This window comes from Tachypleus tridentatus, chromosome 13 (genome assembly GCF_004210375.1).
Source record: "Tachypleus tridentatus isolate NWPU-2018 chromosome 13, ASM421037v1, whole genome shotgun sequence".
Lineage (NCBI taxonomy): Eukaryota > Metazoa > Arthropoda > Merostomata > Xiphosura > Limulidae > Tachypleus > Tachypleus tridentatus.
In genome coordinates, this window is record NC_134837.1 from 86,310,520 (window position 1) to 86,337,242 (window position 26,723).

At 32.3% G+C, this 26,723-nt stretch overlaps 1 protein-coding gene across 3 annotated transcripts in view; it reads left to right on the forward strand.

Moving 5' to 3' along the window:
• LOC143239644 (synaptogyrin-like) overlaps positions 1–26,723 on the forward strand; it is a 62,409-nt gene that overhangs the window by 3,456 nt on the left and 32,230 nt on the right. For 2 of the 3 annotated variants that reach the window (XM_076480964.1, XM_076480963.1), the window contains exons 3-4: positions 8,652–8,791; positions 20,444–20,706. In XM_076480964.1, the coding sequence (XP_076337079.1) occupies positions 8,652–8,791; positions 20,444–20,674 (371 nt within the window). In that variant the 3' untranslated portion in view covers positions 20,675–20,706. Of the gene's footprint in view, positions 1–8,651; positions 8,792–20,443; positions 24,885–26,723 lie in introns of those variants that run through there. The other variant, XM_076480962.1, reaches the window with a different exon arrangement.

Here is a 26,723-nt window from a genome sequence, read left to right on the forward strand (position 1 = left end):
GTTTTGGCTGGCTTTTAGTGGACTAGTATTTTGTAAAATATAATCTCATTTTTCAATTATTATACATTATATGTGCATATTATTATTACTATTTACAAACAAGTTCATATACTTATTTTACTTAAACATAGAACAGTACTTAAGTAAATATGGTGATTATATCATCTAGTTATGAACTTTTTACTCGTTTGCTGCCTTATCAAAATTTGCGTATGCAGGATGTGAAACAAAATAATGTTTCTTAGGTTTTATTTATACATTTAAATAACCAAAATATCATAAAATACTATATTGATACCATAGAATTCCATTATATTTTATCAAGTTTAGTAACTAGGCTTTATTTCAGTCTAAAAGAATATGAAATTTAGAGCAGACTAAAGAAGACATAACCTACCTTTTTGAAAACTTGTTTCTAATGCATGAAAATGGCTAAGAAAGCCATAGAAGTGCATTCTGGGCTTTCAATTGGTTATTCTTATGACATATACAAAAAAGATGTAAATAAGGTACCATTTCAAAGAAAAGGAAAAAGTGAGTGAAGCCGTTATGTGTGATTCAGTATGTGGGTTATATCTTAGCAACTAGAAAATTCTAGCTTGTTAATATCAGTAATTTGAGTTCCTAATTTGTACAAATCTATAGACTTTATATTTTCACATAACAAATGTTTAATTTCAATTAGCGCTGCATTCAACATACCATATGACACAAAAAATTCAGTGTCTTTTTTAATATTTACTTTTAAATTAAGAAATTGAATAATATATAATACTGAAAGTTGAATTATAAACTACATTTTCACACCAGATTTATTGAGATAAATTCATAAAGTAGCAGTTCAATAAAATTTTGAATGTGAGTCAACGAACACTATGATATGGCCTTTGATCTGTGACCCATACCAATACGGTTAATGAATTGTAATAGTCAGGTACACTATACGTACTTGCTTTTATAGGAAGAAAACTCAAAATTATTTACTTATGCTTTGGTTTAATCTTTGTGTGTGATATTCTACGAATATATATGTATTTGTTCTAAAATTCCAGTGGAGAGAAATATTTTTAACGTTTTAACTTTATGAACCAAATGCTGGATATTATTTTATCCCCTTTAATTTGGGTTTTGTGTGTCTTAATAATTAGTGTGTTATGTTTTTTAATATAATTAAAAAAAGCCAATTTATATTGACTGTTGGATCAAAAGTCTCTGAGGTTCAAAACATGATGCTACTATATATGTTTCACAGTTTCAGCTGTAAGCATCTTATGATAGTAAATTATTTTTCCCAAGTACCAGATAAAGCCCTTGTGGTGTCAGGTACTGCTAGTTGGCTATCTTTTGTATACTTAATAGTTCAAAATTAGTAAAGGTTACATCTTATTCATGGCAGTTTATGAGCTGGCCATTTAGTACACTTAAAACTAATGTGCTATTCAAGTCAGTAATTCCAATTTCTAATTGCTTCATTGAGTTTGTTTCAGAAATTCACTGTAGGCAACCCCTCTGTGTGGATTCTTGTACGTGGTGAGGGGACCTCCCAGGGAAGGTTTTGTTCTTTTAGTTTACCTCCTCTGGGATCTAAACATCCACCCACGTGTTTGCTGTGCATGGTGATCTGCGAAGGGGAGGAAAAGATCCTGGTGGTTGAGGGGTTCAACCCTAACACACCACCTTGGCCTTGAACTCCTGTAGACGGGCGGCCCTGGGATGGCCCCCTTTGGTCAGTTGGCTGGTCCACTCAAGCTGGGGTCACCCAAATACCAGTGTTGGATATTCTTAACAGGTGTTGTGGACAATTATATCTGATGCTGGCGTTTGGGTATAGTGCTCGTGAAACCATGGCATTGCTGCAGTGTCCTTGTTTGACATTGTAGTGCATCCCCTTGTAGGGCTCCATGGTGGGTGGAGTCAGTGGACATTAAATATTCCTTTTTTATTATGGATCCTCCAAATAAAAACTTAAATAAAATAGTGAAAAAACTGTCCATAGTTAAACAACCATGTCTTGAAGATTCTGAGCAGCAATCTTCAACATCCGTAACACCTGTTGAACATCATTCTCTTATACTACATTCTTTTTAGGGCAGATGTATTCGTTTTTCATTCAGAAGGGACCAGAGGTACTTGCTGGCTCTCCAACGTCAGTAAAGAAGCTTCCACCAATAGTGACATATTGGTGGAAACATCAACATCTCAACAGAGTGAACTCCTCTTGCATTCAAAGGCAATTGGGGATTTACCTGTTGAAGTTACACCTCATGCTACTTTGAATTCACCTGGAGAGACCTATGATCAATCAAACCTTGATGCTCTCATTCAACAGTTGCCATCTCCCTTTTTAATCCTAGGGGACTTTAATGGACATCATCCCCTCTGGGGAAGTGCTGATGTTGATAGGAGGGATCGCTCCATAGAGCATATGCTCTCTGATCACAGCCTTTCTCTTTTCAATACTGGTTCTTCTACTTATTTTCATGCACCTAGTCAGTCCTTTACTGCTATTGATCTCTCAATTTGCTCCCCTTCACTGTTCTCCCATTTTTCTTGGATGGTTGACAATAATCCATGGGGCAGTGATCATTTTCCTATAGTTTTGAGAGAGACTGGCCGTGGTCAATGCCACCTGTTCCGCGTGCCTTGGTGGAAGCTGGATTAAGTAAACTGGCTCTCTTTCACCACCAGCTCCATAGTCATGTGGGACAAAATTCGAAAGGTCAGTGGGCAATATAATTCTGTCCCCCTCTCGATATTGCTCTCTGATGGCCAGGAAGTAGCTGATACCCAGAGCATTACCGATACTTTAGGTAAAAGCTTTTGCTGGGTATCTAGCACTTCTGCTTCTTCCTCCACCTTCTTAGCCATCAAGACTCAGGCAGAGCAATCACCTCTTTCCTTTTGAGCTGATTGTCTCTATGACTGTAATCGTTCCTTTACGCTGGTGGAATTCCAACTGGCCCTTCATCGGTTTGGGAGTACATTGGTTGGACCTGATGATGTACACTATGAAAAGCTGCATCATCTATCTTATGCTTCTCTTGCTATTTTTCTGATTGTTTTCAACCAGATCTGGCAGGAGAATGTTTTCCTGGTGCCTGGTGCCAGGCTATTGTCCTACCTTACTTTAAGCCTTGGAAGGATCCCAAGATTTCTTTAAATTACTGTCCAGTTGCTTTGAGGAGCTGTCTCTGTGAAACCTTGGAGAGGATGGTTAATGCTTGCCTTGTTTGGTTCCTCGAATTAAACAACCTCCTCTTGCCCACCCAGTGTGGGTTCCAACAACAGCGCTTCATCGTGGACCATCTGATTCAACTTGAAACATTAACAAACCTTTTTCATACAACAACACCTTGTATCAATATTCTTTGACATTGAGAAGGCTTATGATACGTGGAGTTATGGCATTTTGCGAGACTTCCATATACATGGGTTATATGGCCATTTCTCCATTTTTATTAAAAACTTTTTAATGGACAGGAGATTCCACATTTGTATGGGTTCAACACTTTCCCATTCTTTTCTACAAAAACTTGGAGTGCCTCAGGGCTGTGTTTGAGTGTGACACTTTTCAGTTTAAAGATTAATGCCATCAGTAAACAACTCCTTCTTACTATTGTCAAACATGAGGTATATTGAGTGGCCCTCAATTGCTTACTGAAGTGGACCACAGCAAATGGCTTTAACCTCTCTCTCTCTAAAACCATTTGCATGCATTTTTACTGCCAACGGGGTGTTCACCCTGATCTTGAACTCCATATTGCTGAAGTTGTGCTGCCCGTGGTCCATGAGACAAAGTTCTTGGGGCATATCTTTGACCATATGCTGACCTTTTATACCACACATCAAGCAGCTATGGGTCAAATGTACAAGAGCACTGAACAACCTCCATGTCCTCTCTTCCACCACTTGGGGAGCAGATCGATGCTCTGTGCTAAAGATATATCATGCTCTTATTCAATCAAAGCTAGACTATGGATCTATGGTCTATGGCTCTGCCAGGACCTTGGCCTAAAAGATACTGGACCCCATTCATCATCAAGGACTTCAGCTATGCACTGGGACTTTCCGCACTTCCCCAGTCCAGAGGTTATACATTGAGTCTCATGAATCTTCTTTGCACCTCTGCCATTTGCAACTGTCTTTACTATATGCTTCGAAACTTTGTTCTTACCAGAGCATACAACCTGGGGTTGTGTTTTCCTTCCTTGGTGGGCCATACTTTTTGAGAACACATGATCTGCCATTGCTCCTTTTGGACTTTGAATCCAGGTGCAGTTGGATGAATTGGATCTGTCCTTGGATAACTTTGCTGTATCCACTGGTCAGCCCATCCTACCATGGCTTTTTACACTCTTCAAATGTGACCTATCTTTAAGTCATCAGAGAAAAGCAGACACTCCTGATTGGAAATGCTGTCTGTTATTTGCTGAACATCTTTCGAACCATCCTTCCATTCCTATTTATACAGATGGTTTGAAATCATGTAACTGTATGGGCTCTGTCATGGTTTTTTGTAGTTTGGTGGTTGCGCACAGAATCCCCTCTACAGCTTCTATGTTCACTGCTGAACTGTATGCCATTTCTCTTGCCCTGGATCACATAGAAGCTAAACAGTACTCAAACTGCACTATTTATACTGATTCGCCTAGTTATCTATTGAGCCTAGAATCGCTTCACGTTAGTTCACACACTGTTCTTGCTGATATTCAAAACCGACTGGCCCATTTCTTTTTAACATCTACTTCTCTCCAGTTTTTATGGATACTGAGTCAAGTTTGTGTTTGCGGGAACGAGCTTGCTGACACTGCAGTTAAATCTATCTGCTCTGGCACTATCATTGCTGTGCCTGTTCCATACATGGACTATAGTCCTGTATTCAAGACTCAGCTCCGTGCCAGCTAGCAGTCAACTTGAAGTGAGCAAAGTGAAAACAAGCTTTCCCAGATAAAACCATATATTGGGCTTTGGCCATCTTGCTTCTGTAAGGATCAGAAAGAGGAAGTTTTTCTAACTGCATTGGTCACAATTTTTTAACTCATTGTTTTCTTTTATCTGGAACTGATGCACAAATGTGTAGTCTGTGTAACACTCAGGTCCCAATAAGCTGTATTTTACTTTCTTGCCATCGTTATGACTCTCAACAACGGCACCATTTTAAACATGTTCTGTCCCAAGGTTTGTCCATAACGTTACAGTGTTATTGGTGATGGTGACAGTTGTACACCTTGGAAATGTTTTTAGTTTTTTAAAGGCCATTAATCTCTTTAATGCCATTTAAGTTTTTTAATTTATATATTACACCTTTTTTTAATGTCATTCCCTTTTAAGAATTACAGTCCATCTAGTTCGATTTGAAATTAGAAAATGGATGTAACATCAAAGAACTTGAAACCAGGACTGGAAAGGCCAACTTCAGGTGACTAACACTGCTGTTTGAACTTCACATAATATACAAACCTTCAACTTCAGTTTTCTTAGAGGTAAATGATTAACTTCCATAATCTTAGTTTTTCTTACAAGCATGCACTATACACAAGGTAAAAAAAATAATAGCTTATTAGTGAGGTGAATGATATTTCTAAGTTTCATTAATAACCATGTGATGTAATTATGCAAATGCTCTTTTGTATTGTTTTTTTGTAAGGTTCTTAAAACATTTTCTTTTTTATTCCAATTATATGTGCTGTTAAGTAGAATCTTTGGTGTACATATATTATGTAGATTTGTCAGCAGTAATGAATTCCTGTTTCTTTTTGCACTGTTTATTTCAGTTTCAGATGGCACTGGTTCATTTCAAATCTGTTGTTTTTGTGTATTATTGAATAACTATCTTTGTTATCTAACCTTGGACTTTCACTTTTCATGTGGATGTGTCAAGGTTCTGAAGATGTAAATCTTTTTTTTTTTAATGTATTGTTTTATTTTCAACAGTTGCTTTACCACAATGATCACTGCATCCTTATATTTTCTTTTTGCTTTACCATTTTCTGGTTCTGCTGATTAATTAATTAACATTATTGGACATTGTTCACATATTAGCTTCTCCTGTTGAGGTGTTTCTAGTTATGTAGAACGGCTTTTCTCATGACTGCTCAACAATTATATATTGTTCTGGATATGTTTTGTTCTACTCTGTAATGAGCTCTGTTCAGCACCTAATTTATTGAACTAGTTTTTCTTTATGTACCAATTATAATAGTATAAAGTCTTAACTAATAATCCATATGTTAATAGTATACAAGTTTTATGTTCTGAATTCTACGAGGCAATATTTAAAAAAATCCTGAATTTCTTCTAGCATGAAACATTTTCTCTCAGTGTGTAATTTCTCTATTTTATTCACCACCACTCAAACATATGAAATAAATTGTAAACTATTTTCTAGAAAATTGTTATTGCTCAAACAAACCATAACTTTTATTGTCTGCAATTTTATTTGGTTACAGGACTATCAAGTAGAAAATCAGGCCCCTGCTACCACACCTTCCTGTCACATTTTTTTCTTTCATAATTCATTGATAGTTTTCTTTTTATGTTTAATTATATATTACTTATAACTAATAGAAAGTTGAGGTTTTTGTTTATCAAGTGATGTTATATAATGTTATGAAAAGTTAAATGTCAGTTTCATTCAGAGTTCCAACATCATTTCCATGAGAAAGTTAACAACTAGATTGAATACATTTGTAATTACTTTTGTTTTATAGTTAGAAGGTAATACAAATTTTGAGAGGTAAGGGAATTTGCCTACTTTTTGAATTCTATTATTCTGTATTATTTGGTGCATTGTTCCAGTAAATAAAAAAGTATTAAGTGCAGTGCTATCATTAGTATAAAAAATTAAGAGTTAACTCTCTTTCAGTAATCATCAGCAAAAAATAAGAATACTGGTGAAGTATTTTGTTTCATGTTTTTCATGTTTACTCTTTAATGTGCAATTATGAAAGTAACAAAAATGTATAAATATAAATCCTTTAAGATTAGGTAAAATAAGTAATGTAATATAATTACAATAATAATAATAATAATGTTTCATGAGGCATACACAAGCATCTCATAATAGCTCATGGGTAATGTAATTGTTTGCATAACATGAGCTGCATTTTCTCCATGTGATTTACAAGTTATGGCATGACTAGCAGTTAGAAATAGTTCAAAGGGCAATAAAACAATAAAATTTAATTATAAATAGATGTATATTGCTGTGAATTTAGAGCTACTTATGATAAATAAATGCTGTTTCATTTTTACCATTTAAACTAATTTCAAAAAAATAAAAGGTTAATTTAGATTTATTTTGATTTTTCTTTTGTGGTTATGAGTTTTATCAACTTAATAAATTCTTCTTTGAGATAGGGTAGAGAAATAACAGATAAACTATAAAGTTTTACTAAGGGAAAAAAACAACATTTGAAATGTATTTAAGATGTTTTAGGGATTACACAGAGGAAATTTGAGATTTTTGAGACAAGGAAAAGTATTTTTAATTTTAACATGAAAAGACTAGACTTATGTGAAAGACTTATAAACTGAAAAAATGCTAAATTTTATGAAGGTATACAGACTATAATTTGAAATATTAAGTATAAAAAGGTTACATGGTCTGTGAAATCAAGCAAGCCCATATTGAGAGAGTTAAGTGATACAAAACATGTCTTTTTTTACATCTAAAACTTCATTTAAGTGCAAAAACTGTAAATGTTTTGATATTGATGTAAAGCTTTTCATATTTCAGGTTGTCTCTTGAACAATATTTTGGACACTTTTGATATTTTAAAATTAGGTATATCAATTACTTGTTTAATTTGTAGTTGTTTTCCGTGCAGGTAAACTACTTTACTTGGAAATTACAGGTAATTTCTTCTTTTGTATTTCACCAGGAGAATGTATTTTCCATTTTAATTATCTTGATGTCATTCTACTTGTTGTTTCTTCACATGCCTTGCTTTCTTTTACAGCTATATGGTTATTTTCCTGTGTACCATGTAGAAACCTCTTTGATGGTGTTAGACACCTATTCTTCTTAAGAATTTTCTTAAGTCATATGACAGTATTTAGAGTTGCCTATTGTAAATATATTACTTTTTTATGAAACATCATAAAGATCCCATCAAAATAATAAATCAGTGACTCATCCAGATTACTGATCTTCCAGTACATTCTATTCCTTAAGAGTTTTTGTAAGTTAACTTTCTACTTTTGTAAAATTTATAATTCTAAATATATTTTCTATAAGTGATATTTACCTGATTAAAGTAAATTTCATTTAACAAGTAAAATCTAATAGAATTTTTATTTCTAGAATACTTTTTTGTTAAAATAAGGATGTCTTGTTTGTATTACATTATCCTTTGCTACTATATTAAGCACGAGTCCAATTATGTAGTTTTATAGCATCACTTTTTATGTGTCGTATGCAATAACTAGCTATTACCAAATATGTCTGTCTACTTGTTGGTGATAAAACATGGCACTAAATTTGACTGTGGTTAATATAGTTCAGAAAGAACAAAAAACTTAATTTTTTTTAAAAGGTATTGAATAATTTGGTGTAGAAAATATTTTCAAATTTATGACAATATTTACTTCTACCAAACATTATAAATACAGCAATTTGAAATATAAGATTATTTTTTCTTTAATATTAGCCATATGGGGATTCATGTTCTTTGTTGGTTTCTGCTACTTGAGTGATGCTTGGCGCAAGTCCAACTACCCAAAGGGAGGATATGGAGTCAACAATCTACGAGCTGCTATTGCTTTCAGCTTTTTCTCTATCTTTGTTTGGGTATGTTATTTCTAAAAATATTGTTATTCTTACATTTTCTGATAATCATCGGAAAAGTTTTCATAAGACACCAACTTTGTTGATATTACCATCAGTACAGTATTAGCCACTGGGACTTTGCATTTTAATTTGTATAATCAATTAATTATTAGCCACAATTTAATTAATGTGTTCAATACACTTATTAATCAAAAAATTACAAATAGTTAATTAATGTTATCAAAGTAATCAATTAATCAAAAACAGTGTTTCTAATGAATACCATATTTGATTATATTAACATTTAATTAATAAAAATTACTATTAAAACAATTGTCATGAAAATAAATAACTAATAAAAATTAGATATTTTGATTATTTACTGTCTTTTATGTATTTTTTGTTTCTCCCAAACACTTTATAGTCAACTGCTATTTCTTTATTTCTTGGCATATTGGACTACCCAATGTTTTTTTTTTATTTAGGCATTTTTAAGGACGTTACAGTATCAAATGTAAAACAACTCAAACGTACATACCATCTGTTGACAATATAGCTATGTTTCAGCACAACATTGCCTATCTAAGTATTAGTCTTGCATAATCCAGTGTTTTATACCCAACTTAAATGCCTTTGGCAATATCTAATTTACAAATTTCTTCACCCTCATCAGTGCACCCCTATCTTGGTGCTGCATATTAGCACCTCACTTAGATAATGTAATCACTTTTTCTCAACAAAGAGTTGATCACAGTTTTCTGTAAATGAAATGTTACACATCATCCCATTATGTATAGCAATTTTCATGCCTTCTTGTGGATTTCAGTAAAATTATAATATAAAACAACAACAACTAAAATTAGACATGATGTTAATTTCTGTATTACTGTTGTCAGCAAAGTGACTAATCCAACCTTCCCTATGCCTGCTTTGTCATCTAACATTTCTCTACAGTTGAGGGGGGGGGTCATTTTCACTTGGAGCTGTGTATATTTTTATCTGCTGAGAAATGGAGACATTCATTTGACCTGGGGTGTTTTTCCTAGGGTTTCTGAAATTGCCTTTTTTGTTGATCCTGGAGAGAATTTGGTTTCTGCTTTCTTTACTAAGTCAACTTTTCATGAGTCCAATTTGGATCCTGTTTCTTTTCCTTAATTAATAATCTGAATTTGTGACATCCTGAAGCTTTTATTTGTCCCATTTGAGTCTACTTCTCCCTTATTGATAGTAGAGGGAGGACTGTTTAGTTTCTCCTCCTTCCTGAATTTCTGGTTTAAGCTGGAAGATTTACCATTTTAATATGTGATGGGATAGATAGGCCTTGAACCCTTCTTTATTTGTTTTGCTTGCCTTGGTTTTCCACTTCCTACTAAAAATATATGTTTGGTTACTGATATGTTGGTGTCATAAGTTGGATTTGTTGGAATGCTTATAGACTTTCTTTACTCCACTTAAGTTCTGTTATATCCTAATGGGCCCTTTTTTTCTAAGTCTGGCAGTTAGGGAAGGTAATATGTCTACCTCTTCAGTTCTTATGCCACCTATTTTTTACTTTTGCAGTCAATTGTAATCTGATAATTTGTATTGGCCTGTCAGGGCTGGGAGTGATATGTGACTCACCTTACCTTCTTTTGTGGTGATTGGTTTGACTGTATTCAATGGGATCCATCAGTTTACCTTGATTTTTCCCCATTTTCATAGAGGTGGGTTCCAAAATATCCATTTTGTGTATTTTGATCTTTACAGGTGGGGTATCTTATCAAGTTCATTGCATTTTTCTTTTGCTGACCATTCCATTTATTCACTTGAGGACATTTATGGGCTGGTATTCAGGTTTCTTCCAGTACTTTTCTTTCATATTCTTTACATACTTGGGCAGCTTTCTTCTAGGACATTTCCTCTGTCCAGTGGCTGTTTCTAACAACAAATGCTGGATTATAATGAGGAGGGGATACTTTTGTCACAGTCTGGTTTGTTTATTTTCCAGGGTCCCTTACATTTGCTTTCACTAGACAACACTTTATGGCAAGTGTAGTCCAGACAGGTGTGGTTCTCTCAATCTAATTCCACACTAGCAACCAACTGGATTATTCTTACTGCTAGTTGAAACGAGCTCTAGAAATGAGGTGTTCCATAAGACCATCAAGTTACTTACCAGATAGTATTACCTTATTATCATGAACTGCCACTCATGGACTGTCATGAGTAATGCTAAAGGTGATTCTGGTGGTCATTGGATTTAATAAATAAGGGTCAATATCCTTTTAAAAATTTAGAGAACTTGGTTTACCTATTGCACTGTTTCCAGAGCATTGCTCCTCAGGGATCCTCAACATACATTTCCCCTCAGATTCTACTAGTGGAGCTGGAGAGTTCTTACTACACCCAGTTTTCAGTCATTGGAGTGGTGAACAGTCTTTTCCTCCCAAGCTGTTAGTGTCTTCTTTCACTCTTGGAGAATAGGGCAGAGTTGAGTCCCTGAATGTTTTTACCAGGTGCGAGTAGGAATGGCTCCATCCTACTCATAATTGACTTGTGGTTCTGATTTGACACTATGCTACCCAGTTGTGGTGTGCATGGCTGTTGTCTTTGATCAACCGTGGTTTTGTATATTGTTCATGGAAGGAGGTCCATTATCTCCACTAATTTCGAACATCTAGTGGTCTCATCCTAGGCCCTTGGTTGAGTACAAGTTCTACATCCTCTCCACGAGTTTTTCCTTTTGTGTGTTACCTTTTGGTCTTCTTCTGTTGTGAATATTGTGTTGTCTCTCTCATGTGTGTACCACTTTTGCCTTGACACCAGTACAGCAGACACTTTCTGTAGGAATCATGCTTGTACCAGCACCTCCATCTTCTTAATGTGGGATTCTATTGTCAGCAGATGGTAACTGTGTTCTGAAAGTTAACATTTTCCTAAACTTAAACTGTATTTCTAATAATACTTACCTCCGTTGAAACTCTCCCATCCCATCTTCCCACTAAGAGCCAGTGCAAGTCTAGAAAAAGTTATTACATTAAGTAAGGTGCTAATATACAATACTGCAATAGGGACATATTGATGAGGGTGGAGGAATTTGCAAATTAGATATTGCCAAATGCATTTACGGGGAGTATAAAACACTGGAGCAACAGAGATCAATGCTTAGATAGGTAAAACAAATGTTGAAGAATAGCTAAATTGTCAGCAGAGGTATGTATTATTGGAAATACATTTTCAGTTTAATAAAATGTTACCTTTTGGGCTCACATGAAATCATATTTACAGTAATCAATATGAAAAGTGTCACAATTACAAGTTTTTGTTCAACCACCCCACTGACATAAGAAAATGTTGCATTTGCCCACTGAGTCTTAATGGAGGTCAGAATTTACAGAAAAACATAATTTTGAGGGTTTTCTTTGTCAATTACTTGTCTCTGTTTTGATCAGTTTATGCGGGATTTGGTGGAAAGAACTTTTCTACAAGCAACACGTTGACAAACAAATATGTTGGACTTGCCCATTTTTAGTAATTATAAGGAGGGCAGACAAGATACCACAAAAAGCATAATTTTATTATTGTTTTTTTGACAAATACTTTGCTGTATTTTTGACCAGTTTACAGGGGATTTGGTACAGAGATACTTTCTTGCAGGTCCAAGCAGTGATATAAATATTTTTTATTTTTCTGGTGTTGAAATTAGCCATGCTGGGATTGCTTGGTGTCACATTTGTCTGTGAATGTTGGTCTGTTTAATTATTGTTTTGAGTCTCCAAGTAAGCAGAATATTGCTATGACTTTGCTGTTAACTGCAAAGCTACATAAAGAGTAGTTGGTGAGATACTTGATTGATTTGAGTGTTTCTGGTTTCATTCCCTCTGCCACTAAGTTTATTACTCATCCTGTCTATGTTCTTTGCAAAGCTATTGAGGCTGCTTAATATTGTTATTAATTTTGAACAGCAGACTTAAGAGAAGAGAACTGGATTGATAGTACCTGTGCCAACTCTCTGGTTACTTAAGTAGTAAATAGTGTAAATTTATTATTGTTGTTATTAACACTATTAAGTTTCTAATTTGTAATTGCATATTTTTTCCTGAAATTAAGAACTATTCTTTAATGTTTTATACACAAACATACACTTGGGGGAGAGGTCCAAGGAGTTAAAAATTCCATCCCACTCATTTTTTTTTATCAGAAATTAATAACTGCATTATTTAACAGAGTAGGTACAGATCTGAGGGGGGGGAGTCAAAAATCTCTTTTATAAAATTAAAAACAAAACAGCCATATAACATCAGAAAGATGTATTAGATGTCAATGATATTTTTTATTGGTCTGGTAATTACAGTAAAATCTTTATGGTTTTTGTGAAGTCAACAGAACTGAATTCTATAGAGGTCTGGTTCTGGTTGCTGTCAGTAACTGATTACTTTGTAACATGTACAACCATTATGATAGCTACTAAATTGTTTTGCATCAGGTAGGTCAAAGTGTGCATGTCACAACCTTTTAGAAACTTGCATTCAAAACTTAATTAAATTTCTTTATCACCAATGTATTTATATATATGTATATATAAAGTATCAAAATGTAGTTAATAAATCAAACTTTAATATTATTTATTTTTTTAATTTTAAAAGGAAATACTTTAAAAAAATCATTAAGCTATCTTAGTAGAAGTGTGACATTTGCTGTTTTTCCTTATGGAATTATAGTATAGAAATTAACAAATGAGATATAGTTTTTCTGAAAAAGAACAACAAAACATTTGATACTTATTTATTTCAGATGAAAAGTATTTTTAATAATAACATGAAAATAATTTTTCATTTTGAGTTGTCAACTCTAATGCCATATCATTATGAACAAAGTTTTAGTAAAATATATAATAAAAATTCTGATTCTTTTGTCTAGAAAACATTTTAACTTTTTCAGTATGGGCTCAGTCTCTGAAACTGACCTCGTAACCACGTTTTTGTTGTTACAGTTTTTATGCTGTAATATTTAAATTAGATATCGTAAGTTCACTAAATAGCAGGTTGTCAGTAAACATTACAATACTTTCTTTTGCAAAATATCAGATTTTTTTATTAAGTCTTAAGGTTTGTTAAGCAGTGTGTTTTTTTCACATGTTACCTGTCCAGTATGCAAAGTGATTTTCATTTTAAGATCAAAAATACTTTCATGTATTGGAAACAGTTTTGCATGTGAAACCTTTATAGCATCCAGATAGCTATACAACATTTTGATGAAGAACTTTATATTTTTACATGATTTTCACTTACAAATTTCCAAATGGATTTGGTCGATTTGACTGATCTCATAATCATCATAAGAAATTACGAAATAAATTATGCCTTTTTCTTTCTAGAATTATTACAGATTATAATACAGAGACGTAAATGTTTAGATTAAATCTCATAATATTATACATTTTTATACGTATATTTAATATTTTTTATTGTATTGATATTTCTGCTGTGTTTGGCTAATAGTACAGAAGTTATGATGACATGGTGCATGTCTACTCATGATACCATATCTAATAATGTATAACTGACTTTTAATCTTTACAATGTGATTTGTCTTTGTTGTGTTTTAATGGACTGGTATTTTTATTCAATTATTATACATTTCTAATGCATATATATTATTAATATTTACATGTAAGTTCTTAAACTTACTTTTCTCAAAACATAGAGGAGTACATAAGTATACCAATTATATTTTCTACTTGAAATTAAAAACTTTGCTGCTGTAAAGGACTTAAAACACATTTTTTTTTTTTAGGTTTCTATAGATGTATGTACTTTGGAAATAAAAAAAAAATTACTACAGACTTTCAATATAAATTACCAAACTAAGTAACTAAGCTGCATTTGGGTCAAAAGGAAAAAAAAGAAATTTAGTGCAAACTGAAGACTCACCAGCATGAAGATTTGTATTTAAAGAAGAGAATGATGTCATAATATTAAAAAATGGTTGAGCAAGCCACTGTGAGGATATTCGTAGCTTTCAATGGGTTACTCATATATGTAACATCAATTTTTTTTTCTTATGGGCAAGAGTGTTGTTTCAAATATCATGTACTGATGTTTGCACACATTTTGAACACTAAGTATATTTGTAACAATGAAAGAATTATTAAAATAATGTAATGTTTATAGAAATAGAGAGGTAAATCAATAAAATATCAATTTAACATCCTAGATGGCATAAATTTTGAATTTATTGGATGTAAGAAGTGTGTTACTTTCAATAAACATGAAGTTTGTGCCATATTAATTTAACTTATACATCATGCAGGTTTATAGCTGAAACTTGTCTTTATTTTAATTACACTGCACAACAATTTTTTGGAAAAATTTTGCTTCCTGAAAAGTTTTTGCTGATTGTGACAGGTACCTGGTGGGTATGCACAAATATAGTTTTGGTTTTGCTTCATCACGTAGGAACTCTGAGAAATAGACAGTTAACTGTTTACCGGCAATAACGTGTTTAATTGCGTTTATGTTTTTAATATGCTATTAAGTTCAACATAATTAAAAGTGTTTTGCTTCTGATTTTCGTGTGTATTCAATGTCCGGTGCATCACGTTGCAGTGTCCAACAGTAGTCAGCAAGCATTGACGGATTCCAGTTGCCCTGATATTGTTTTTCCATTGTAGCAATGTCCTGGTGAAACTGAAGATTTCGATGAAACGGTACGTGATGGGCAAATTTGGATGTGATTTTCGTGATAAGCAGCTAAAAATCTATAAGGAACACCCAACAGTGTTCAAGAAGCAAAAACTTTGTTGTGCAGTGTTATTTTACTGTGGATGTTTTTAGATCTTAAAATTCATTAAATTTGTTGTGTGAGAATTTCATGAAGTAATATATTTATTTTTGTCAACAAAAATTCAGTAGCTTTAGTACTTTAGTGTTATAGAAATTTATAGAGAGAAATTTGCAAAATACTTTTGTTATTTCCAGGTTTTTTTAGCTTTTTTAATAACTGTGCATATATAATTCATTTTTCACTAAATGTTTAGCTCTAACAAAATAATTTATTCATATATATTTGTTACCACACATTTTTAAGGCAATTTTATAAGCTAACTTTATATAATTAAACAAATTCTAACTCAGAAGTATTGTATAATATATATTTTGTTTTAGTCTGAAACTATTTAGTGCTAATCATGAAAAATAAAGTTGTTAATTTTGTTTTTGCATGACTGTAAAGAGTTTTTGCTTGCAAACTAAACAACCTACTTACAATATTTTTTAAGAAGAATTTTGCTGTATTTATTAAAGAATAACCTACTATTCTTGAGAATGTTATCTATATTTTAGCTTTTTAAGCATTTCTCTTAATTTTTTGTAGGCTTTGGTAGAAACTTTAATATGGTGCTACCTTAAGGGGTTAAATATTTACTAATAAAAAGCTCTGAAAATGGTCATAAAGAAGTTTTAAATATGATTGGATAGAGCAAGAATTAAATGTCACTTATTAATAAAGTAAATATATAGGTTTGAAAGATTTTTTTTATTTAGTTTCTTTCATTGTGAATTATGAAAGTATTTATGTATTAAAATATATCTCTGAAAGCTACAGAAACTATCTTTGATGAGAAGATTATCAGATAAGGAAGGTAATTTAATGATAAAACATGAATTTGATAACAGGAAATATTTAAAGGTTCAGAACTCTATCATCAGTAATCTAGAGGTATGAAACAAACACAGTATATGTAATTACAACAGAAGTATGTACATATTTATTTATTCAAATATAAGTCAAAAATGAAAAGTTTGTACAGTTGAAATAGTTAAAATAAGTTTAAATCCAGTTGAAGACTGTGTATCACTTAGGGACAGAAAAAGAGTTTTTGTGTATAATGTTTCTCTCATAAGAAATTCAGTGTCATTTTTGGCTGTTGAAAGAATTTTAAAGTTAGAGAGAGAAATCAGGTGTCCCGTTTCTGTATTGTGTTGATAGGTGGTGGAGTTAGGAGGGTGTGTAACTGTCCTTCCAGTTTTTATAGATACACCCATGTGTTCACATGCTCGTACTTTAAGGTGACATTTGGTTTCACCAATATAGGAGGCTTTACAGTCTTTGCATGTGTATAAGTAGATAAGATGTGAACAATGGGCAGTGGGCATACAAGCTTTGTAGTGGAAAAAAATTTTGAGTGTGAAATTCAGGAGGCTTTGTCTATTGATGAATAGCCTTTACATATTAACGCTTTAAAGCTTCTTGCTTTGAATCACTTTCTTCCAATAGCTATATATTGTCTGATGGTGATCCATTCTGACATTTCAATGGCAGTGGCTTATATCAGTCACCAAAGGTGCACACTGTCAAGGTCTCTCCTTTTATGAAACATTATATCTTTTATATTGGGACCATGTAGTGTGACACATTTGCTTAATTGTGTCACATCCCAGGTGCCTTCATCCTTTTGGTGGATAGTCTATTCCAGTCTCACAAAATTTCCCAGAGGAAGTGGTCCTTTCATCCTCTCATTTTCAAGTAGCTTTGTAAGGTATGGGGTTTTCCTTCACATAGATGTGTTTGCTACCATCCTCGATAACCAGTTACCCCTATTTTGGTTTCTGGTACTACAGCCTTAAGGTTTGTCCAAATGACTTCAGCCAAGACTGATTCCACAAACTTCTATATGTTGATCCTCCTATCTGATTGCTTCATCTGGTAGTTTCTCTTATCAGTGTCACTCATTTTCAGGTCCTTTTAATTGATTCCTACTAGCTAGCTCAACTGTGGTTTCCTTATTTACTCTACCAGCAATTATTCTCTCCTGTATCACTTCCCTTGTTACTAGAATTCCTTTGCCAATTCCAGTTCTGTGTACTGCACTTCATGCCCTACATTTTTACACCTGGTTTTTATCGGGTCCTTGGCAAGGAGATTTGGTTTCCAACCTTATATTTGTTACTTGGCTCAAACTATCTATCTTTCTTCCATGGAAGTGTATCAGAAAAAGGAGAAAATCTTTTGCACATGGTCCCTCGCTCGAGGATCTGCTACTGCTTGTCCTACTGTTGTAAATGTCTCCAAGTTGTTCAAGTGGTTTTTTGATTTGGGGTCTTCTGTCTCCTCAGTGTCAGGTTATTGAGCAACTTTATGCCATACCTTTCATCTTTCCTTTTAATGCAGAGTGTTTTTCTCTCATTTTCCTTACCATGTTGATCTGTCCTTTCTAGATTCATCAACCTCCTTTTCTGGATTATGACATTAATGTGGCCCCCAGTTCCTTTACTTTATCTCCGTTTGAACCTATTTCCTTGTGTTCTTTGTTTTACTTGTGGTCTGACTTGTTCACCATATACTCTTTACCACTGTATCTATCTTATCTTTTATTTGGATTGTTTCTTCCTTCCCAAAACCTCTGTAAATTGTGGAAGTAACAAATGTGTATGTTTATCTGATGACTATTTCTGCTGCTGATTGATAATTTGTCTTTCATTACACATTTTTCTGTACTAATGTCAGATGCATAAGCATGGTTTAACTTAGGTTATGAGTCACTAAGGCACATACTAAAAATAAGTGTGCCTACATCTTCAATTTATTATCACTTTAATCTTTCTTCCCATGTTCCAGACAGTGATATATATATGTAGTGACAAATATACAAGACAAAAGTTTGAACTTCAAAATCAACCACATTGACAGAGTTAGTATTAACAACAACTATTACAGTGTAATTTATGAGATGTATGTGATAACTTAGAGACATTTTGGAGCACTTTTGTAATCTTCACTCTCTTGAGTAAGTGCATTTATTATTCATGAAATATTTAATGGTTACCACACTTGCTGCTACTTCACAAAATTTTGGTACAATTTCTAAAAAATAAGAATAATGAGTTTGATTTTAATTTTATTTTTGACTTATGGCAGAAGTTATTATTATAGAATTCATTGTTAATGAAAGTGTTTGAAAAATATGTGAAAAGTAATCAGTTGTTACCATAAATAAATGTAATGAAATTGTTTCCTGCATCTGCTTAGCTAAATTGATTTAATGAGTATACAGTAAGTACAAGTATAATAAAAGAAATTTTAACACCTTTCTTTTGAATATTAAAAGTAAGTTCAATCCAGGAACTCCCAAATAGATGGTTTTGGATACATCTTTTTGAGACAAGTTTTTGTTTATTAATTGATAAACTTTTAAGTGAAATACAGCATCATCAAATCTCCATACTAGCTAGTATTAAGGTCTATCTGCTTAGGAATACATTCAGTATATATCAATAAAGCCACATTCTCAGAATCATTAATTAAACAACTACCAAATTTTTATGCTTCTGCTCTTACCTTTTTATGTTTGACTTTCAACTGAGATACAAACGATTTCACCTGTGATTCAGTAGGAAGGTTTGAGGCATCATGATAGTTGAAAGTAGTATGAGCAGACAGGAACATTTTGAAGGTATCTACAGGCATAATGTACATGGCTTGATTCATAACATCTTCTAAGGTGGTTCTAAACAATTCCTGAATACCTCTATGTGCCAGTTGGAGACTTCCATGATTTTTGTGCTGGCTTAGCTGGTGATGTGCTGATGGATTTTAGTCATCTTAACTTATTCAAATCACTTTTTACAGACCCAATGTCCTTCACTGGTACAGTGTTAAGTCTACAGATTTATAATGCTGAAATCAGGAGTTCGATTCCCCTAGGTGGACACAGCAGATAACCTAATGTGGCTTTACTATAAGAAAATGCGCGCACACACACACATACACCCCAACACTAAAAAGAGTACAGGAAATCGTTTTTTGTAGCCAATAAAAATGATATATTTTTATTAAAATTAAAAAGAAATCATCAGTTTTTTTTTGTAACATCAATGTCCCCCACAGGTTCATGAGTTGCCTGTTAAATTTTGTAAAGACATGTAGGGTTTGATAGGTACGACATGAACTTTTATCCCTACTTTGCCAAATCTTTAGAACTATGTTAGTCTGAATGAAAAAGTTAGCTGGGTTATGTATGTATCAATTCATACTTGTCTTTATAAAATTTACAATTTTTTTTATACTTTTTTGTTTCCTATTTTTATTAGCTATAGTTTTGTGCAGTATTTAGCATGCATATACTCAGTTTGATTATATTACTCATCAGAATCCCTACCAACTTACTCTCAAATCTAAATATGTTCAAATGAGGATATTTTGATTAACTCCATAAGCACATACATAGCAAGTTAAGTACAGTAAGCTTTAGTTTTGCTCAGCAAATAGTCATTATTAATCAAACATTTTAAGTTGGTTTTAAATGATCAATTTTTAAGCCACCATTTTGGTTTTTTTTACGATCTTTACCATTAAGTTACTACCATAATTAATGGTAAGTAAAAAAAGAAATATAATGGTTGATTATACTTGTAGCTTTGAATTTTATATTTAACTACTACTTTGTGGTTAAAACTTAGATTTTTAAAATTAAATTAGAACATAGTAGAAAATGTTTAAAATATTTTATTATTTGCTATGCTAAAGTAAATAAATAGAGAAAATACACAATACTGAAAGGTAATTTACAGTTGTTATTTTAAAAAATAGTGGATTGGTGTATTTTTGTATATGTACATACGTAGACACATTTTTACTTTTGTTTTTTGCATCAAATGATTTTACCCTAATATGTATAAATTATTTTATTTTCAGGCTGGTTGTGCATTCTTAGCTTTCCAGCGATATCGACAAGGTGTTGATTCAACATTTGCTCCAAGCTACGAAGCAGATCCAAATGCTGTTCCAGGAGATATTCAATTTGGTGGTTACCCTGATGGTCCAGACATAAATGAAGCCTACCAGGAACCTCCATTCTCTACAGGAAGCCAGTCTGAGAAATTTCCTCCAGGCACCAGTAATGCTTTTCAGCAACCAACTTACTGATGTGCATAGTTGTGGCAGCTCAGATTCCAAAGGTACTGAACCTTTCTTATATGCCATACATGTAGACGGTACATAATGCAATCTGCTGCATAATGTGGATGTTGAAGTATAGTTTGTTTAGTTGGTTGCTTTTGCTTGGTTAGTACGAGAAGGAATTATTGGTTTTTTAGGCTGAGTAGTTGTGATTTAGCACATTACATTTCTCTATTTAACTTGTCCCATTGTTACATGCATTAGTGTCAAGTAAGGGGATAGTCCTTAATTAGTGTTCTAAAGCTTTGCTTTATGTTTAGCAAAGTTCTTTATTTTACTAGTGTCAAGGTAATTTTAAAATACTAAAATGTTCTGAAAAAATAAAGCTGACCTTTTATTCAATTGAATAAATTCCAAGTATGTCATGAACTGTTTCTGTAACTTTCATTAATAACATATTCATTAAGACAAGAAGGTATGTGGGCTAATCAAATTTAGGTTTTTAATTGTAAACTTTTTTTTGTGTGTGTAGTATCAGAGTGCCATCTAGTAAGATTCAGAATGTAATATTTACAGTGCAATATTCTTAACCATAAACCTTAGGCTGGTATATTATTTGTTTTCACAAAATTTAATTATTTCAGTGTCATTAATCTACAATGTATGTTTATGGTTAATGCTGTGATATAGTGTCTGTGCAGTTGTCAATTAAATACTTCCATTACCATGATTTTTCTGTGCATTTGTTTTTGGTTTATGAGTTGTGTGTGTAATCCAAAATAGTTAATTTCTAAGTTTTATTATTGTACTTCAAATGAGAAAGTCAAACATTTTGAAAAGAGAGATCTAAAAATAAACTTGTTTAAGATATGATGTAAAGTGAGTAGTTATGCATCTTAACTAATTTAAGTGCATTGTTATGCAATCATACTGGGAACAGTAGTAACTTAATCATAAACTCCTACCTTATCACTGATTTACCTGAATAAGAACTGCATTTCTGACAAGTAATTTATTCTTCCTGCACTTTGTATTTCTGCAAGTGTGCCCTTATACTAGTTTCTTTACATTTTATGCAGTTTATTTTAATCTTCAGTGTGAAATAAGAGTAATGTTGGATAAGTTACTTAATTTAACTGCATTACCTTTGTTAGTGTTTTTATGGTCTCAAACATTTCTGAACTATAGAAATACAAACTATATAAAGATCACTCTTGGGTATTTGAAAATGATACTTTTTAAATGTAATGTTAATAGCTTTTTTTCTTTCTATAGTAGAAAAACCTATTTCAGCAAAGGCATATGATAGTTATTTGTGACTAGCATGCACATTTAGCACTTATGTTTGTTGTTTTTGCTAATTGCTACACAAACATTATGAAACATGTTTGATGTTAATTATATTTGATAATTATATATTATAAGTTCAATTTAACGGGTACAAACGTTTCCAGAAGAGCATATTGAATCTCATCACACTGGAAGAGTTCTAATTTTTCACAAAATTATTGTTTTGCACTATGTGTTGAAAATATTTTTATCTTTCATTTAGAAAGATTTCAGATTTCCAGACTTGTGTTTTAATTATGATTATAGGAATTTAGAGTCTGTAAAAGAGCTCTGTATTTTCTGAACATTAATATAAAAATATTATGGATAAATAGAGGCAATAACAAGGCTACGATCTGAAGACATTTCAGTTTTAAAATAGATTTTGTGTTGGCCATGAGGTATTTTCAAACCACATACCATTGCATAAGGCATTGTGTCTAATTCTTCCACTTCAAAATACATACATGTAAATTTTTCAGTGTTGGCAGTTAAGATTGGAATAAAGCCTTTTTGTATATGTGTGTGTATATATATATATTTTCTGGTATCGTCTTAAAGCACAGTAACTGTTGTGGATGTATAATTGCTAATATTGTCAGTGTACATACCAGCATATCTGTTTACCACGTTAGTACAAAACAGTATGTTTCATAACAGCCTAGAAATGATTTTAAATCTGTTAGTGGCTAGAACTACATGTGTGTTTAGAGGTACAAAAACAACTTTGTTTATCATTGTTAAACAATTTTTAACCAAAGGTTTCATAATGTTATCATTCTTTAGGATGTATTGTTAAATTATTATTCTCAGGCTGTTATACATTCAAAGTTTGAAAGTATAAATTTATGTCATTTTGCAAACAAGTAAGTCACTGAAGTTACTTCTTTTTAAAAATAATTTTAAACAAATCTAGAATTAATATATAAGTAGAAGTATGAACTTAGGTCTTGGCATTATATTTCTGTCTTTAACTTCCTTTTTGGATTAAACATCTGACTTTGTTACTGTGTGTGTGAGTGTGACAACATTCCATACTATGTTTAGTTTTGAATGTATATTTGCATCATACAAGTCCATAATTTGTGTATTAAATGGCTAGATTTTGTGTACTTTAAATTTCACGTTACGTGATGTGTAGCCAGTAAAACTAATTTTAACTATTCTAAATGAGTATGCAGAGAATAAAAGAAATAAGCACCAGTTTTCATAAGAAAATTGGAATTATTTTATTCATCTGCTGACTCTTAAAGTCTTTCATAAGTCTAACATTATTAGTATGTTGTTATTTATTGTATCTTAGGAAGAGTATGGACTACAATGACTGGAATATTTATTGCTTTGTACAAATTTAGTTATATTAATTTTTTTAGAAAATTTGTATTTCACTTCATATCATAAAAGTGAGAAAACCAATGATTACAATTGTAGTTTGTTTCTTTTTCAATTTGTTGTTTTTAGTTTCATTAGTATGCAAACAGTTAAGATTGAATTTAGGGTTAGAAAGTTATAAAAAGTAGATAGAATCATCTTTCAAGCCAAAGAACTGTATTTGAGTGCTGCAAATTAAATGTTAACTATAATATTTCAAGAAAACATTAAATTTAATTAGATATTATTTTTGTTTGTTATTAAGCATATGGTGACTGTGAGTTTACCTGATGCAGTTTTAAAGAATTAAGCCTTACTCTTTTACCTTGCACTATTGTTAATGTAATAACTCTGTATTAGGATAAGGATATAAATTAAGTACGAGAAGCAAAACTTGTAACAGTTACAAAATCATTGCAAATGATTTTGTATATACTGGTATAATAATATTGTTGTCTAACACTAACAATTACATTACAGAATGGATCAATAAAATGTGAACTAATTTTATATTTATGTAATCTAAATCTTTTGGTAAAAATTGGGATCTGATGAATTTTGACATCTTTTCAAATGCACAATCTTATAAAATGCTTTACATAATGTTCTGTAGAATTCTCATTGGCAGCCATATATTTTTACTTAGATTACATATGCATTCAGTTTAAAAATGTCTTCTGTAAATAGAAGTGTGTGATGTATTTTTTGTCAGTTGTTAAAGTATAATGGATAACTGAAAATTAAATATTACATTTAAGTAAAAAAGAATAACAGGGTGCAAATGCTAGTATAAATAGTCTGCTGATATACTTTGAGTTCAAATATGCTTTTATCACAGACAGCATTTTATAAAAATAAAGCAAACCTGTAATGTGAGAAAGTCAAGCAACATATTTTAAACATTCATTAGAAGTGATCCAGAAATTCTATTACAGTAAAATTTTTCTACTGTTAAATATTGTCAGAATGACAAACATTTTTAGTTTGGACATAATGCAGAGAAATTTTATCTGAGGATTGCTAACTGTAATTGTAATTTGTATTTGGCAAAACTAAAGTGGGTTAAAACTGTTTTCTCATTTTGAGAAATTGAGCATTATAAATGTGAGTGAAGCATTTAGTTGTCAGAAAGTTAAATTCAAGTGTGTTAAAGAAGCCTTGGTAGTAATGGTTAGCTTGTTACAAGATAGTAAAAGGAGTTTTTTAACAACTGGTTTTTGTCATTGCAGTAGATTTGTTTATAACTGATTTCATGCAATGATAGTTTGAAGCTTACACCACCTTACAAAATTTTAAGTTTGTAACATGTCATACGTGTGCTTTCTGCCTGTAGTTCTGAAGTGGATTAATAACAAACAATTAATTTGCTGGTACCAACATCAAAATTATTATGCAACAAGCAAGGTTCATTTACTGTTGTTGATGTTGTAGAACAGTATGACTTACACTTACTGTATTCTGTATGTTCTTGATGTCTTCTGTGATGTACTTGATTCTAGTCAGTAATAAAACTATATATATATATATATATATGGTCTTTTTGTGTATCTTGGTGTTTTTCAATAATCCTGTAGTACAAAATAATTTAAGGAAACAACAAGGTAACTTACTGATTTATCTAGGCTGTCCCATTCACTATAGTAAACTCTATAATAAAAATAAAACACCCAAAGTTAGCCCATATCATTCACGTATTTATTAAAACTTCTCTTAAGCTCCCTTAAATTAACTGCATTTACGATACCTGTTGTATTTACCATACAACACATTCCAGAAGCCAACCACCCTCTTAGAAAAATAGTTATTTCAGTTGAAGTCTTCTGCTTTTCGAAACGTCGTCCTCTACACTTGTGTCTCTACAATTGCATCATAAATACTCTGCCTAAACAATCTATTAAAGAACATCTGTATCCTTGATATAAATAAGTCTCCCAACACCAAGCACTGAAGTATTCCACTTCTGACTTCAGTCCAGCTTGATTTAACTGTATTTATTGTAAACCTTTGCTTTCTTCAATCCAGTTAATTTTCTTTTCACCGAGCTAACATAATCCCCATGCCTACCGAGATAACATTTTAATAAGCTCTTTATGTAGCACCTTGTCAAATGCTTTTTGAAAATGCAAAACATTGAATAAACACCCATATCCTAACAGAGATAAGTAATAACTTATTCAAAGAATGTTGAAAGATTAAGATAACAAAATTTTTTCTAGCAAAATCATGTTGGTTATTCAACAAAATTTTAAACTTTGTCAATGGACTTTGCATATCATCATTTATCAAACTTTAAAAACCTTTTCCCGCCACTGATGTAAGACAAATGGACCTATAATTACTAGGGCAATGTTTTATCACCGACCTTGAAATTGCTCATGAAATTAAGTTCACTTTAAGTTTAAAAAATATCTACACCTCACAAGATGTACAACTCACTATGTAACCGGACACAACCTATACAAAAGCAGCAAAAATAAGGCATGTATACATGGGCGTAGATCCTGGGGGGATGGGGGTATACATCCCCCTTCATTTTAGGTGGGGAGTATGGTGCATACAATCATCCCCCCCCTACAGTTTGGTCTGTTGAATTGTTTTATTGCATTACAGGCCTACAAATTGTGTGTTTGTACTTGTGATTTTCGTGTTCTTACCAATCGAATTACATAATTAGGCTTTTTCAGTAGCTGAAATGTACATCTTTAGTATGGGCGTGCTTCTAACCAACTTGCAAATTGAACAGTCTACATAAGTGGTTGCAAAAATCATCCCCCCCCCCATCGGGTATAAAAAATCTACGCCCCTGCATGTATATATCCTATGTGGTGAGAATTATATAGGACAAATATTAAGTTTCTCGGAAATAAGACGCAAACAACACCAAGACCACATGCGTAGAAGTGAACTTCATGTACAAGGTCATAAAATACACAAACTATAGATTCTTAAGAAGCAATAGAAATAAACAAAGCAGACCATCTTTAGCTTTTGCTCTCACACATGGCCAGCTTCGTCTTTAACTACAATCCTTTCCCTAGGCAACAACATTGGTTAACATTAAACCCTCGTGTCGTCTGTCTTTGTAAGTCTCCCTGATCACCAAGATCTTAAAGAACACGGTAAACAATACTGTCCTCATCAAAACTCATTTCGAACCTAAATTCATGGAAACTCGCACCAGATAAACCATCTAATGTAGGAAAGGAGTGGAATCAGTCGCTATTTTATCAGAACACGTTACTAAAAACGATATAAATAACATAAATAAATAATCAATTTAAACGACTATTCAAAATCTAGGAACAACATAACTAGAATCTCCAGTGATGTCGAGAAAACCCACTTGTAGAGAAATATATATGCAAAAACGGCTCGT